This window comes from Pieris rapae, chromosome 1 (genome assembly GCF_905147795.1).
Source record: "Pieris rapae chromosome 1, ilPieRapa1.1, whole genome shotgun sequence".
Lineage (NCBI taxonomy): Eukaryota > Metazoa > Arthropoda > Insecta > Lepidoptera > Pieridae > Pieris > Pieris rapae.
This window is the reverse complement of record NC_059509.1, coordinates 6,501,921-6,519,469: the sequence shown is the minus strand read 5'-3', so window position 1 is coordinate 6,519,469 and position 17,549 is coordinate 6,501,921. Positions and strand designations below refer to the sequence as shown.

At 31.9% G+C, this 17,549-nt stretch overlaps 2 protein-coding genes across 2 annotated transcripts in view; one reads left to right on the top strand and one right to left on the bottom strand.

Moving 5' to 3' along the window:
- LOC110995789 (agrin) overlaps window positions 1-17,133 on the bottom strand; it is a 111,278-nt gene extending 94,145 nt beyond the window's left edge. Inside the window, exon 1 of the mRNA XM_045628119.1 lies at window positions 16,436-17,133. Within this exon, the coding sequence (XP_045484075.1) occupies window positions 16,436-16,985 (550 nt within the window). The 5' untranslated portion in view covers window positions 16,986-17,133. The remainder of the gene's footprint in view (window positions 1-16,435) is intronic.
- LOC110995790 (4-coumarate--CoA ligase 1) lies at window positions 6,755-14,358 on the top strand. The gene is made up of 10 exons (XM_022263119.2): window positions 6,755-6,978; window positions 7,484-7,691; window positions 9,723-9,944; window positions 10,129-10,234; window positions 10,339-10,495; window positions 10,639-10,784; window positions 11,381-11,510; window positions 12,018-12,239; window positions 13,349-13,519; window positions 14,148-14,358. The coding sequence occupies exons 1-10, from the start codon at window positions 6,850-6,852 to the stop codon at window positions 14,286-14,288; spliced, it is 1,632 nt and encodes a 543-aa protein (XP_022118811.2). The 5' UTR covers window positions 6,755-6,849; the 3' UTR covers window positions 14,289-14,358.
- Window positions 17,134-17,549: the final 416 nt, after the last annotated feature.

The window sequence follows — 17,549 nt, the reverse complement described above, 5'->3', positions numbered from 1 at the left end:
ATCAGAAGTGTCAACCTAAGCAATCTCGTCAGCTGTGGACGCTACGAGTGAGCATTGAGCGGCCGGCGAGTACTAGTCGACAAGTGCCAACCTCGACTTTGTAAACCTCTTGCCGCACATCCTTTTATTAATAAGGGACTTAATACATTTTACCATACCTATTTCAAGTTAGACTTTACCTTTGTTTGTGTGCCACTACATTTATAAGGGTTTTTTTAATGCACTTGCAAAAAATCCATTGAGCACAGCTATATGAACGGGTCATAAGCAATCCTATAGCAGATTATCATATAAATTCCTGTCTATGATTTACCTATTTGAAATCAGGAACGCAGACTACTACTATTATTATTATTATTATTTTTATATGTATACCTATATATATTTTTATGGAACTCACACGTGTATGTCATAATTATTGACCAATTTCATTAAATTAAATTGCTTAAATAGTATTCCGGTTCCATCCATACTGTCATTTATGCCCTATTAAATACTTTAGGTATAGGTAAATGGCATTATTTCTTATTTTCTCTTAGTCAAAGTCAACATAACTTTATTCATACAGTACTTGTTTACAGTACACTTATGAACGTCAGAAAAGAAGTAAAATTAATTCTAAATTTACATTTACTACCAGTTCGCAAGTCAAAGGCGTAGAGCGGGCAAGTAGAATTGACAAGAAACTTTCCGCCACTCTTTTTAAGTGCTTTTTTTAGTCACACAAATTTGCAAGTCATAAAAATAGTCATACAAATTGTTTGAACTGGAGCAAATTAATCCCAAGGATTAGGATCATTTAAAGCTTCATAAGCTAAGTTAGGAATTAAGTTATTATTAAGTAACGTTAGATTCAACAGTACTTAAATGTTTTAAACATCTTTTTTCATTGTTTTTAGTTTAAGAAAATTTACTTCATTTTAACGTTCAGAATTATAATTTAGCTAATAACTTAATTGATACTTAATTGAAGAATTGTAAAGATAATTCTCATTGTTAAAATCTAACGAAAATTTGGTTCTCATTGTCTTTGGTACAATCTCGCAGTTATTGAAACAATACGATAAGCATTATAATAATAAAATATTCTGAATACAAGCGGTGTACTTGAGTGCTGCGGGTACCCGTTTAAATGAAACGGACAGATCACTTAACCTCTCTCTTATATTTGAAGAAAAGGTGAATCGTTGAACCCACTTCGCTACTTAATTAACTATGCAAAGTTTTATTCTAAATATATTTATTAAAATTTATCTTTCGTTTGATTAGAGGAGCTGAAGATTTTTTGCAACCTTTTTTCAGTGATCAAAAAGTTTGTTAAGTGTTCTAAGATTAGTTTATTTATATTCTGAATAAAATGACATTTATAGGAACTCGACACGAATTTCAACAGATAGTAATTTAAGATTTAAATCAAAGTCATAAAAAGAGGAACATAAGAACACACATAATTCACAATTTGTAACAAGCATTAGGTTGCCATAAATGAAATTGTAAAAACTGAATAAACTAAGTATATTTGCCACACACGGGGACCACCTACGATTACCTACTTTGTTTTTACTATCGAAGAGCCAATGCTCTGGGAATGGGCCGTAAGAAAATAGCCGGTCAACTGTTATATCAATATTCGTTTATTAATGTAAATTTCACAAAACAATTAACACCTATAATGTCTATTTACTGTACATACACGGCGATTCTATAAATTTGAAAAAAAAACTCAATCGGGACGTAAATGTGATTGACCAATCTGGGATATTGTGAAAGTTTGTAAATGATTAAGAAAACTGAGATGTAACAATTTCACGTTAAAGGGATAGTTTTCAGTACATTTATCGCGATAATTACTTCAATCTGATGTAGAAGTTATATCTTTAATTGGGATTAAAACAATTAAATGCGTCGAACCAAATATCAGGAACGTGCCAAAATCATATGCTGAAGTGAACGATCCTCAAGTGCAACGAATGTGCCGCGATTTCACATAATACACGCCATTAAAACCAAAGTTAATTTAACTTTATTCCTGTTTAGGTGATATAGGCGAATGGAATCTGCATAACGACTTCCGTTGTCATCAAAACCCAGTGGGCAGGCCAGTATCAATTCACACATGGAGATTTTACGGTGTTAGAGTAATATATTCAATTCGTTCGCAACGGCGTGGATTCGACCAGCTTTACGAGACGGTTTAAAGCTAACTAATTTGGTTAATGATCAAAATTTGTGCCAGAAACGTTCGCTAGTACTAATATATGGAACTGACTCAACGGATTTCAGTAGGAAATGGGTTTAAACGTTTTGCACGTTAGGCTCATTAATCTTGTCCGTTTTATCTGTGAGAATACGTTTTCTTATAAAGCTATCAATTAATTACTGTTAACCGATTTGCTATTAAAGAGGTGCTTTAATAAGTTTGATAAGAAAATATTAATATTATCTGAGATATCGACGATAAACTTAATTATTACAATTATTACGTACTTATAATATTATGATTAAGATATGAGAGTCATTAACCATAACATGCTGGTTTTCTGTGTAGTTAGTGCAATATTAATAAGATTACTGCGTGGGCTGGGGAGAATAAAGTTTTAATGGAAATTTTGTCTTCTGCTTATAGGTTTAGAAACCTATAAGCAGCTACAGTTGATGATGAATTATATCAAAATGTGTTATTTCACATCAACCTCAAACGTAGGTGATTTGAGCTGTAGGCATTGCATTAAAATTTAAAAAGAAATACCCGGGGAACGTATAAGTATTTCACAAAACTCCACTGCCTCATATCCAACTCGGTTTCAATTTAAATTTGGAACAAATTTTATTTCTTTAACACATTTTGTCATTTACATTTTAGAACAGAAAAGTCCTAACAAGTTGCCCCTAGTTCAAGTTTTATATCAATCAAAGAAGTTTGAACTCTTTTGTAAGTTTCATTGGATGCAATTGAGAAAGTTAAGTAACTTCCATTGCGGTAGTATTGCAAGCTTTCTTCAAGTACAGACACTTGAATGTCTGTCGCATCTTTTATGACCCACTGTTCATTGACTAAGTAATTTGAGGCGTGAGGAATTTCGTTTCGTAATATTTTGCAAAACTATTTACCGAACGCACTTGAGACGACGTTTATGAGTTTATGATTACGCTATTTACATAATCGAGGAATGCGATTATACTATAAAATATTTATTGCACTTAATTTTTTACATAATGTACTCAGGTTACAATAGAATGCTTCCTGGAAATTGATATACCTAATAAAAATATCAACATTCCGCAAATATGCATTAAAATGAAATTAATCACTATTGAAATCCAAGAGTATTTTATTTTTAGAAATACTAATCACGGTCATTAACTGTAAAGGGGTAATGTTTTTTTTTTGACACTAGGGAGAAACTGGGTCACATTGAATAAAGTGATAACCGCCGCCCATGGACACTTGCAAAGCCGGGGGGGGGGGGGGGGCTAGCGGGTTTGCTGCCTATAAAAAATATGACTTTAGAATACACCCAGTAATATTTTATACCTACTTAAATAAACAGAGAAAGAATAAACAGAGGCCACTTTGTATTATATAATAATATTTTTTTAATTTTAATAATAAGTCATTTTTAAAACATTAATACACTTTTAACAAAAATGCCCGAAATAGTTGAATCTAAGAACTCCTATCTTGACTATGTTTTTCCAGTACTTTTCAAAGAACGACATTTTATGACGCTGACTAATAATTGAACTCTATGGCCACATTAAAGGAGGCTGGGTGCGACACTCCATGTTTGTTTCTCACGGTCACACCCGCCCACTGAGCTGGGAGCTTTGCATTTAAGTAAACGGAGCTTACCTGTAGACTTATTCTTATAAAGCATCATACGGTGTTTATAATTGAACAATCTTATAAACATTTCATTTAGCAAAACTTCATATGGGACTTATTATCTTTAAACGATACTAAATAAAACGCATCTTAGATGTTTACATATATGTTTATTACTTTTTAAACAAATTTATAATTTTAATAATTATTATTTCTTAAGGTTTATTTTGTGTAATAATTTTACAAACCCAATACATAAGTAACGAGTTGCGGTCGTTGACTCATATCTCCTAGTCTTCATCAGAATTATAAGAATATGGCTTCTGCTACTCAGTTATATAAATGACAAATAATCACATACAATCATGTAGTCACGCCGGCGTGTTTTAACGCTAAATATGGCTTAACAGCAATTGTAAACCAAACAAAGTAATAAAGGTTTAAATACTAGTTATTATACAATTGACACTAGCTAGCTAGCAAGAACAATAGCTCTTCGCCAAATCTTCATCGAAAGAAGTATGAATTATAAAGTATTTATATTTTGACATGTCTTAAGAGTCAAACTTAGCCAATTGTAACATAAAATATAGTTAAAAGAGACACTAGAAAAAGCTTTAATAAAACTTGAAGGTCAATGTAAAAATATTTAAATTCAAGTATATATATATACGTCAATAAAATAACATCTAGTACAAATATATATCTAGATAAATAGAGACTGGAATATAATGTTAAATATGATATAATATTATGTTTACTATAATTAAATGGAAGGCTTAGTTTTGGCTTAAACTCAAGTTTGTGTCATAAACGTCTGGGAATATTATATTCATAGTTGATAAGACTACATTATTACTTGCTATTTAGGTTCTTACATAAAAGAAATACCTCCCAGGTCCTAGATATTTTTGCTTTTACATTGATATATTTTCTTAGGATAAGGTTACCCGTGTTCTCGTTTTTAACTAAATGTTATATAAACGTTGAGTTTCTTAAGTCATATTGGAGATTATATGTGGGATATATTTGAAAATTGCAATTTCAAATATCTCAGTAACTGTTGGAGTACAACGTTAATTGTTTATTGAATTGAAACAAATGAGGCTTAACACATTTCTGCGTGATCCGTCGCGACTGATGTTTTACTTGTAATTAAATCCAGAATATTCTTATTGATTGCTATTTACTATAAATACGCTATAGGATATCTGGGTTAATCACTAAGCCACGGAAATCAATAGGGACATTATTACACGTAATATAAACGGTTAAAAGTAAAAAAGTTTAATACCCGTGATTAGAGTAACAATATTATGATTGCCTTTTCATAACAGCAATAACATTTATGAGCAGCAAATTGTGGCTCTTGGAATTAGTTCGAATGTGAAACACAGACAAAGGCGGTTTACAGCTCTATATAAATATTATTATCAAGAAATGTCAGGAGAACCGGCAAGGCTTAGAACAAAGTTAAGTCTAGTCTAAAAGAAAGAAAAATCATCAATAAGAACGTTACTAACGTTTGAAGCTGTGTACATTTCAAATTTGCATTTGGGGCATATCGTAAGTAATATTATTCACAAGATAAAACTCGAAAGGTTAACAAGGACAAGCAACGATGTGAATTTTACATACAATTAATATGGTTTATTATGGAAATAGGGCATGACGATTATTCTGCCCTATTAATATTAATATCAACACAGACACACAATAAAGGAAGACAAGGATGTAAGTATACAAATATAAATATAGATTTTACGTCTGAGTTTTCTAGTTTTTTCTCAGAAGACAAAAGATGTAAATATCCTATATATATATAGTATATAAATATAGTGTATAAAGTATTGTCTTCTGAGACAACTCAGGCGTAAAAAATTTAAATATGACAAAATAGAAAACAACCATAAAGCATATTGAACTTAATTACTTAATAAAAAATTACAATCACACAATGTCAAATATTATTTTATATAAATAAAAAAAAATAGTCGGACTTAATTAAATTAATAAATGTCAAATAAACTTCTTAATTAACCAATCATAACAACCACAACTCGTATTTTAGTTATATAACTATGGCGTTAGTATATTACTTGGGTACAAAGCCTTATTATATTTAAAAAGGAAAAAAAACTGTATATTTGAGAAACTATAATTAAGGTCAACAATCAGACACAATTCCTACAAAAATTATCACAGATAAAACGCATATCGAACGTTGCGCTAAAATATGAATTTTTATAATCACTTTAATCTTGTGTGATCTGTTCCTAGCAGAATAACCCTACATTATGCGTGGGTGAGCCAGTTCTACACAGGCGTACTAACAAATTACGTTTACCTTACGAGCTCACCTAGATGCTGATATAACACGAACTTACTGTTGACAAAGCAACGGACTGACGTACCGCCTAATTAGTTATTTTCCAAGCATAATGTTTATTCCGACCCCTAAACCTTAACATATATTATTATCTTGAGACATATTTGTGGATATATATTTTTTAATTTTATGAACGACCTTAAGTCGATAGAACTTTTACTTGTATCAATCATAGAGAAACATCGATGATGATAAACAAAATAATATTTTACTCCGTACTTAGTAAAAATGACATGTTTTTGAATTCTAAATCTATAAGTGATAAATTTACTGAGCAGTTGTGTATAACATATAAAATAACAGGTACAGCGTTATTACATTAAAAACGAATTAAAATTTGCGATAGCGATTGCAACCCCGAATACTATGTTGTGTCTTGCCCAATCTTAAGGTAAAGACACCAGAGATATATTATATTCGATATTGATAGAACCACATCGAATTTGGATACAACAACACTGAGATCGATATTAAAAGTTACCTACGCTGCTCTTGACAAAGTTTACATAACATTTTTATCTATTCTGTATCGGATTAATCAGTAGAACGTCATAACTTGTAGAGTAAAAACGGTATGTTAAACATCGCTTAGATAACAGTTTCATTTCAAGTCCGCAAGTGGAAGTGTTCTAAAATGATTTTTAGTGATGAATTTAAAGATGGAGTGTTTTACGGCAAACAAGATTTCAATATACCATACCATATGAATTTTGGGGCATTTATCTTACAAAACATTTTAAATTACAAAGATAAATCTGTTCTGGTGAGTTTTGCCTGTATCGTACAATGTATTTTTATTATCATGAATACAATAAATCAATCGCGTAGGAAATTTTAAGAAGACTCAAGTTAAACAAGGTACCTGTTAAAATTCCATTTATAATAAATAAAAAAACATGGTTCTAATATACATTTTATTATTTAGTCCCATGTTTTTATTAATCATTGATAAAATATGTTGCAAATGGAAAACCAATATGGATAAACCTGTTAAAGGCGACATTAAGAAATCAAAAATTATCTTCCAAAACCAATTAAATAATAATCTATTAATAACATCAAAAAGTGCGATGTATGTTATCAGGGTATGAATATTATGTCAAGTAAACAACGTTATTGTATGATACGGAAACATTATTTTAACTAATAAGTAAAACGCGATTTAAGTTAGCTAATATTTTATTTTTTAGATTTAAGAAATCTTTCTTGTATGAACAGTGTGTCAGAACTCCTTTTTATGATAGTGACTTTAAGCGTATCTTTTATAGATTAATGGAGTGACAAGGGAAGAAATAACATACAGAGAATTTGCACAAAGAGTAGTGAACATTGCTGACTCTCTATCTCATTTGGGAGTAGATGTTGGAGATGTTGTCGCTGTTTTTAGTGAAAACCGAATAGAGTTTATACTTACAGCATGTGCTGTGTTTTGCGTTGGCGCAACTGTCACGTTCTTTAATACTTCCTATGGCGAAAGTAAGTACTTAGTAGCATATCTTAAAAACATTAGCGCTATAAACATGGGCTGTTTTCTTTGTTAATAGGCAGGTAGGTGATCGATCACTGGCAGACGCTTCTTCTACGGCTTTTGTTGCCTCTCCATTTATTTATTCATTTAGTAATCCTACAGATAACATAAATGATAATATAATTACAAACAAATACACTGAAAATATAGCTAAAGATGGAACACATCATATATGTTCCGACAAAAATGTTCAAAGATTAACAAAAGGGAACAAACCAACAAAAAGTATTCAATACATTTAACTAAGTGGTACCTAATTTGGCTGTGTTATGTGATGGTGTTAAAAGCGATAGTATGTAAGTGATGGTGTGTATGTGGTGTTGCTCATGATAGGATATTCTTAATACACATTTTCCCTTACTGGAAAAGAATCGTGAGGCATCTCAATAGCCGTCCAACCATAATAATTATTTTACGAACATACACCGTTTCCCTATATTTTATCATACCATACCATCATGATTAATTGAAGGTTGTGGGAATTAGTAGTAGTAGAAGTTGTACCGCGGATAGAGCAACATCTGAGCAAGGCACGCAACTTTCCATTGTTTGATATTCGGCATAATTACAACATGTAATGTATTGACATTCCAACTGGACCAACAACTTTATCATTAGAGACCTTCTAGACCTAGATGCTGACATACGTCCTCGATTTTTTTGAGTCTAAAGTCCGGTCCTTTTTTGATATCCGTCCGTACGACACAATACCTATTGTGTCGTACGATCATGGTACGATCATGGTTTTATCAATCAACATACAAGCAAGTGTTATTTATGGAAAAATCTATTAGTTCCCAGCTCGACCTCGGTTATTTACTCTTCCTAAACTGAGGAGATTGAAATCTCCCAAATACGGTACATAATTAAATATCCACTATAAAAATTTGTTACCTATATTAGACGCTGTGTATAGAGTGCTGTTAGATTTGCTAAAGAGGGATTGTTCGTATGAATTCTTTTCCTTATGGTACATATCAAATATGTTTGGCAAGACTCCAAAAAGCCCATTGCACTATTGTAAAACTGGAAAAAGCTTGTGACCAAAAATGAAACAGTCAATACGTATATGTAAACAATAATTTGATTTGTGTGTTGTCCGTTTTTACACAGAACATCTTTAAAAATTGAAAATACGTTTAAAGAATAGTTAGTTTTATTTATTTTATCTCGTAGTATATTTTTTCATTTAAAGCAGTCCTATTTGATAAAACCGCGTTTCGACACAAAAAATGGTACAAAAGAAGTATTTTACTATCGCTATTACTAGCCGATATAGAATCTTAGGTCGAGACGGCAAAATTATACCACCGCTGGTATATGGTGTTTATTTAATATGAAATACAGGGAATATTATTATTACGATCAGGAAGTTCAGTTAAATTTACAATCACGTTTAAGAAACGTTCATGTTTCATCGTAATTATGCTCTTTCTAACACATGCTTCATATTTTAAAATAATAGAAGTAAATGAATGCAAAATATGATTAGTTGTTCGCGTTAATGTGCAGTAATAAAATTTATCTCTCCTATCTTTATCACTTTCAAGTAATACATACTTCATAAACTATCAACAACAAAACAATGTGATACAATTTAAATAATGAAAATCCCTATTATAAATAATTTAAATAGGAAAATAGTCGCATGATTAAACAATCGTGCTCCAAGTTTGTGCATATAGTACAAAATAACTTATGCAAATAGTACATAATAAGAGCCACTATTCAAAATCAAAGAACTAGCAACAGACTAGTTCTAGCAACAAATTTCAACAAAATCCAAACATTGCTTAAAAAATATATAATTACTCGATTAACTTTAGTTAATTATGGATCGTAGTTTTGGAGAAAAATAACATTTACACATTATAACCTAAATAAAAATCAATATTTATTTAGATTTGAATTATCAATCTAAATCTCTGCTTAGTAGTGACGCACAAATATTTTAGTAATATAGAAATATAATTTTTCAGGCGAACTAAGTCACGTGATAAACATATCTAAGCCGAAATATATTTTTCTCTCGGGGACTGCATACGACAGTCACTACGAAAATCTGCAGAAGCATAAAATGATAAGAAAATTCATTTTGTACGACGACAGAGGGTCATCGAGGTCACAAAATGTAGTGTACTTCAAGGATTTAGTAAAGTACCAGGTGGATTTAAATTTATACAAACCTGTACATCTTGGAGGTTCGTTCATAAATATAGAATAACCAATATTGATCTACCTTAAGAGAATATATTTATCGTTAATTTATTGTTATTATTTCGAAATATTAAAAGGCTTGATATAATGTTTTAGTCAAAAATAATTTTGCTAATGAACCCGATTAAATTATATGAAGGCGTTGAAACAACTTATTTTGTATTTCAGGGAAAATTCTAACTACTATGATATTGTATTCATCTGGGACAACTGGACCAGCGAAAGGCGCTATGATTACTAATCTTAATTTAATAACCACAGCATATCAACCACCGTACGTTATGACGCTTTACACAAAATTAACTTAAAACCTATTTTATTTTATTTTAAATAGAAAATAATTTTTATTTTTATTTTTTTGGTTTTGAAACCATTTAGCCCAACTAAGAGAGACCACGTTGCACTATCTATATCTCCCTGGTGTACCTGTATGGGTATAGCTTCCCTTCTTAAAGCAATCATACAAGGCAAGACGACGGTCTTCCTCGCGAGATTTAATGAAAAACAGTTTCTACAAACAATTGAAACATTCAAGGTGAGTTTTTAATTATAGTAGTTAGGGTAACCAACAAGTTAGTTAGTTAGTTAGGGTTCAAACAGTAATCACTAGTTATCTACAGTCACATAAACTATTCTAATTCTACATGTACTTCTATGTATTGTTCTCAATGTTTTCAGATAGGATACATGGTAGTACCACCACCCCTTCTAGTAATGTTGTGTAAATCGGAGCTTGCTAAAACCTTTGATCTTAGCTCGATAGAAGTTGTCAGCAGTGGAGGCGCAACTACTAACTTGGAAGTTATAAATCAAATAAAAAAGAGGTACATACTATTTTACAATACATATACATTATTAAAGTATAGATACGTATCAACACTTTTTCCTCCGAGCCTAAGTTAGTAACACAGACAAAATTGTCAGACAGACGACATTGATCCCTTCCTCCGTACTCAAAGTTGCGCAAAGTTATATATTTTTCAAGAATTTACTATAATAACCTGTTATTTATCTCTCGCTTATATAGTTTTTAAAAATTCTGTTAGCAATTGATATAAAGGCCTGGATTCACTTTGATTATGGATTAGTCTGAGTGATTAGTGCAGGTGTGTAGTGCAAGTAGTGTCCAATTATTGTTTAGTGGCTCCGTTTAGTAAATTCAGTTGTCATATAGTTTGGCAGGCACGCTGCGATTGAGGGGGAAGGGAGGGCGTACGCGACGTCACTACTCGCAGTTCACTCGCAAAAAATAGAACACGCTTCTAATCACTTTATTACGCAGGCAACTAATCACCTGCCAGTAATCAGTCGCCATCCACACTTGTTTTGTACTAATCACTTATCACATGCACTGATCACTTGCACTAATCACTAATCAAAGTGAACACAGGAATACATCTGTATAATGTTTTTTTTACAGATTTCCACATATAAAATGTGTTTTACAAGGATATGGTATGACTGAAGCTACAGGTGCACTCACTTTTGACACAGAAGAAAATCCAAGAGAAGGAAGCGTCGGAAAAGTTGTTCCGGGAATTATTCAAAAAGTAACGAATTTTTACTACATAAATAAATAAATAAATAAGCAACTAAAAAAGAGAAAGAAACTTATGTAAATATAATTACTCTTGTTTTCCTTACCAAAACTGCTATGGTGACATTAATACAAACCACAGCGGTTTTCTTATGCAAAGTATTATGATTATAGTATATTATTCTGTAAAACAAAGAAATAAAAATAAATTATTCATATTATGCTGTGACACAGTACATTTTTTATTAAATGACTAGGTAATAAATAATTGAAAAATTGGGGAAATATTTAATAAGTGTGTTACTATTAAGTAATCAATGCACTACTAAATGAAAAATGTTTCATATATCTAGAATATTTTTACCTTACTTATCTTAATATTCTTTTCAATTACCAGAAACCGTTACCATAATTGTACGCCACCATAATATCAGTATTTAAAAATCATATTTATACACATATGTTTAAAGTATCTACTTAGACAACAGTTCATATAGAGATTATGATATAATTATTTCAGATAGTTGATCCTGATACTGGTAAGGTGTTGGGCTGTAGAGAACCAGGTGAAGTATGCATCAAAGGCCCAGTTGTGTTCGAGGGCTACATAGGAATCCCCTCTGGTAGCAACTTCTACCCAGATGGATTTTATAGAACAGGCGATATCGGATACTATGACGAAGAAGGCTATTTTTACATCATTGACAGAATTAAGGAATTAATAAAATATAACGCTTGGCAGGTAAAATAATCTTAATGATAAGAACATCGTGGTGGTTGATAATAGCTAATGATTATATTGATAAAGTTTATTTTATTATTGTATATATTTTTTGTCATGTCACTGTACGATAGGAGATCTCTTGCCGGTGTTTCGTTCTAGTACAAATTGTTATATTGACGTGCCTTACTTATTCCCAAGGTTCAAAAATTAGTAGAATTTACCAAATCCAATAAAAACCAACCAAGGTGTTTAGGTGCGACTCGTTCGAATTCTTCGCGAATATAACAGAAAAATACTACTTTTTCAGAGATTATTGTATTCGGTAGTCGGCTGATCAATTTAAAAAAAACATTGGTGACCACGCATCTGCTATATTAATTAGCAATAAGTACCGCTAAGCAATTAATTACTAGTAAAAACTAAAATAGGAAGTGTACATTTTTAATTGTAATTTATTATAAATTTTTTTTTTATTTATGTTCCCCGTAATTGGCAAGTTTTAAAATAGATAGCTTGTAATAAATACTATAGAAAGTGCATTAATTATAGGTGTACTTAAAAAATAAATATTAATTTTTATTTAAATAGGCATGTATACATATAGTGAGAGTTGGATAACTGTAAATCAATTAAGACAGTGACTTCGACATTTGCCTATCATTATTTCGTCATCTTAAAGGTGTCAAAATAGTTAATTGCGAACACACTCAATTGAGTAGGTATGTGTTGAATTCCACACGTTTCAATAAGCAACTAACTTGATGAAGTCAACCTTTATAGTTAACTTTTAGCAAAGCCTGATCGTCAAATTAGGTTGGTTTGATTCAATTCAAAATCATTTATTCTTGTATGTAACATGTACACTTATGAGCGTCAAAAAAAGAAATATAAATTAAATGTTTCTAATTTTACATTAACTGCCAGTTTGTCTCGGAGAGTACCAAAATCCAATAGTAGTAGTAGTATGTTTTATATATTGACCGGATTTGTTAGGATACAAGCTACACAACATAGAAACACAAATAAATTTATACTTAAATTGATTATTGTGTCCTAAAGTTACACCCAAATTCTCAGTGATACCAGACTCTGGAGGTATAACCCTATTGGAGTATAATCCTTTTTAGGTATCTCCTTCGGAGCTTGAAGCTATTTTATTGAAACACGGAGATGTAAAAGATGCGGCGGTTATTGGGGCACCAGATTCTTCAGCTGGTGAGCTTCCCACTGCTTTTGTTGTGAAGAAAGAAAATTCACTTATTACAGATACGGAAATACGACAGTTTGTTGATACCAAGGTAATTTTGAATTTTGGTTCAATTTTAAACGTTTTAAATGCTTTTAAAATTACTGTGATCCTAAAATTATCGAATGTTGCGGCATTCCCTATATTATTGATTAGATGAGCTTTGTTTTTGACTCTCCTATATCCTACGTGTACGTGTTTTAATATAATTATATATAATAATATTCCTCGATTGAGACTATATTATGAGATATAATTTAGCAATATCTATTGTTTTTCAACGTCTAGTTTATTTAAACAACGTATATTTTTGACACGTTTGATTTAAATCTCATGTGGAAGCATATTTTATTATTTTTTTCTAGTTTTATTTGCAGTTTTTGGCCCTAGAACGGTTCTCTGTTTAGAATTTGCAACACATTTATTTTTTGCTGATCTTCTTTTTCCTTCTAAAAACTTCAATCTACAACTCTCCTACTGGACACTCTTTTTATTATTTTTGTCACTACGTTAAAAGGAAACTAAACATAAGGACCACTGTTGAAAAAAAGTTTAATTAAGGCCGAATCTGCTTCTACAAGAGCTTTAACCTTATGTTCAGAATATTACAAAATAGTTTTCCTATATTTTAATTTATTCTTTTAATTGTGTTTTATTACGATTAAAATCTTCCTTTATAGGTAGCATCATGGAAGAAGTTACGTGGCGGCGTTATCTTCGTAGATTCAATCCCTAAGAACCCAAGTGGTAAAATATTAAGAAGACAATTAAAACAACTACTAATGGATAAGAGAAAAGGAAACGCTCAAAGCAAGCTATGATCAATAAAAAAGAAATGGGAACGCAAAAGTGCAACAATTTTATGGAAGTTATGTTGAACAAAATAAATGTAATATTATTTCAAATGCAATCTAAATAAACATTATTCTAGACAATGTGTGTTAAAACAAATAACCAATGGCGGTAGGTTTCAAATTTCTGTATATGTTTCGTGAAAATTTATTTTTCTGAATGGTTCGGGATTAAGGTCTCAGGCATTCCTCCAGATGTTTTTCTTCACCGTACGAGCAATTACATTAAAAGAAAAGTCAATTGGTGCAAATTCATTAATTAAATTATGTTTTATATAAGTAACAAGTGATTTGTTCGGTTTATTTATATACTAATTAATTCGAGATAAGGGCACATCATAATCAGCACATTGTTGCCACAGCATTGTGGATTAATCCATGAATGTATTACACAGTGATTTATATATAAGATTAATTATCAAAATAAATATAACGATTTGTTTTCCTTAAATTAATTCCTCTCAACAAGAATTTCGTACAGTAAAACCAGTAATAAAGTATGAAAAGTGCAGACCACTTTCCTTTTAAACCTAAGCAATTAAGTTGATATAAGCTCGAAGCTTGGGGACAGATGGAATATCATAATTACAGCATTTAAACCACCGCGTAATGTGTATCAACAACGTGTAATAGCCAGTTAAAGGGAATAATTAGTTTTTATCTAGATTATTTAATACGAAACCTCTATTATAAGCTATAAATTGCAATCTAGTTTATGTCATTGACTTTCCAAGAGCTATATCTAAAATTGACGCATCGTATTTTATTCTGCGTCATAACAAAATGAAAAAGTGTTGCACTTAAATAGCAAACATCTGGGAACTAGCCGTGTAGAAATAAATAATAGCCTATAATTTTCAAGGTTAGATCGGTTTTGTTGTTAAGCGTTCTTCGCATATAGAATTAGTTGGAATTGCTTTACAACCTTACAAGGGACACCGTGATTAAATCTTATATTATTAATAATATGCACAAAAAACAAAACACATGCATAGCTATTCCAACGACGACGTCACGGGTGACTAATAGATTTTTTTTTCTAATGAGAAAGAACATGAGAGTTCGTCTAAAGAGGTTTTATCAACATTTAATTACCTCCAATTAACAGGTAGGTTTAAAACACCGGAGCGCCGGTGCAGATAGATCAAACAGAGCATACAGACCGAAATCTTTTATGTTTAATCAATCCATACTCGAAACCGAGATTGGCCTCGTTCAAAAACTCTAGTCATTCGTACAAATATTTATGTATCACATGTAACATTCAATATCTGGGTTTTAACGTATACTCGATATAAGGAATTTATACATATAGTTATAAACGTTTTCTTGTTTGATTTTTGTATTCGATTTTCGAATTTCGCAAAATAACGTTGCTAAGTTTTACACGAAAAATTATAAACATTACATAAAATTACTGTAGTTACGACCAAATAGGTATTATTACGTAAAGACACAATGGGCGGTATAATGATGGGATCGTTAGTGGTGGAGTAAATTGCACGTTGTATAGGGCCAATATCCACCCACTAAGCCAGTATACAATGACAAGTTGATTTGAAACTGTTTAGCTTTGCTTGTCAAAACCAATACCGAATGTATTTGTATTTAATCTGCTTAACTCTAAGTGACTTTAATTCAAGCAGTTTATGCCAAGGAAAAAATATGCCTTTTATATTAAATGTTAATTATATATTTTTATAAGAATTCTATTGAATAGTTAGGTACCTTATTTGTCTATATAACTATATAATATTTAAATAATCAATACTATTCCAACCTGGCTGTGTAACAATGTCCTTGATTCTCATTGGTTCAGAATTAATTAACTATTGAGCTCATTCGTTGTAAACATAACAATGAATTACAAAAGTTCAATGTCAACTAGATTATTCAAGTTGTTTTACTGTAAATTGCCATTTAGTATAATTATACACTTGCGCTATTTAATTGATAACACCTATATATCGATATTTATAGCATTATCCATTATACTACTCAAATAAGCGTAGGTTGTTGTTATAGCGCACGTTGTTACGCATAAAGCATTTATAACTTGAATATACCTTCTAAAGATACACAAAGCGATGTGACACTTAACACAATGTAATATTTACCTTTCAATGCGGCATTTACTCTGTCCAAATCGTATAAAGACAGTGGAAGAGGCTCGTACAAGAGTCTCAGTCGCGGGGTCCGACGACCGTAGCTCTCGTAAAATCCATCGCTCAAAAATATTCCTGAAGAATGCCTATACAATTTATACGCGCACTTATTCGTCCGAAGCCAGTCAACGAACACAATCGCACCATTCAATGTTCGCTCGTCTCCAACAAAAACGTGACTTTTCAGGTCGTGAACATCTCCTTTCATTATCAGTCTGATATACAGTTTGTAGGATATGTTTACTCTCACATGGGGCCTGCTACCCCGTTTAATCTTCCTCACGCTCAGGACGCGCGCTGTGAAAATGTATTTAGATTCAGACACCGCCGACGACAGAATCTCGTAGTCATTAGTTAGCGTCTCATTTAAAACACATTTGGAGATGTTTTTCTGTTTTCTACCGACAATGAGACTGCGTTTACCGAGACCCTTGACAGTAATGTGACTGTATATAATACTGTAATTGTACCACAATAATAACATTAACATGAGAACATTCATTTTCGTGTCCCTGTTCAGCCTGTAGCCGTCAGATTGTATTCTAATAAAAATCCATTTTAATTGTGTATAAGTTATCGAGACGGCTCGTAAGCTCACGGTGCGATCACGAACTTGCGCAAGCTTGGCGCCACCGAGACGGGTGCGCCAGCACAGGCCTCCGCGTGTACTGGAAGCCTCGCAATTCTATGCAACCTTCAATATCGTAAACAAACGTGTGACTACGTTAGAACGCACTACGAGAAAGCTACTGCATACATTGGATACAAGATTAAAACATAATGTGAGCCGATGCATGTTTGTTTCATTTAATACCGTACATTCCTTTTTTGAAAAATGTTGCTATCTACAGAGCTTCATGGGTCAACGGAGGCACAATAGCCGGAGGATAGGAGATAATACAGAGCGCACAATATGGGCCAAGTTAACAGTTATTGCCGAACGAGTCGCCGCCTTACTGCGCCCTGAATATTCATGCAGTTGAGTCGGGCCCGCGCCGTATCGCCCGGGATAACTACTTTTACCACACTACACGCTATTCATACAGCGCCATCGTAATGGCTTAGA

What these genes read in the sequence shown, in the direction of transcription:
- LOC110995790 (XM_022263119.2), top strand. Translation starts at nt 6,850, where the DNA reads ATGATTTTTAGTGATGAATTTAAAGATGGAGTGTTTTACGGCAAACAA. An exon ending in ACAAAGATAAATCTGTTCTG is followed by an intron (nt 6,979 to 7,483) that starts GTGAGTTTTGCC and finishes TATCTTTTATAG; the next exon opens with ATTAATGGAGTGACAAGGGA. An exon ending in AAACAATTGAAACATTCAAG is followed by an intron (nt 10,496 to 10,638) that starts GTGAGTTTTTAA and finishes CAATGTTTTCAG; the next exon opens with ATAGGATACATGGTAGTACC.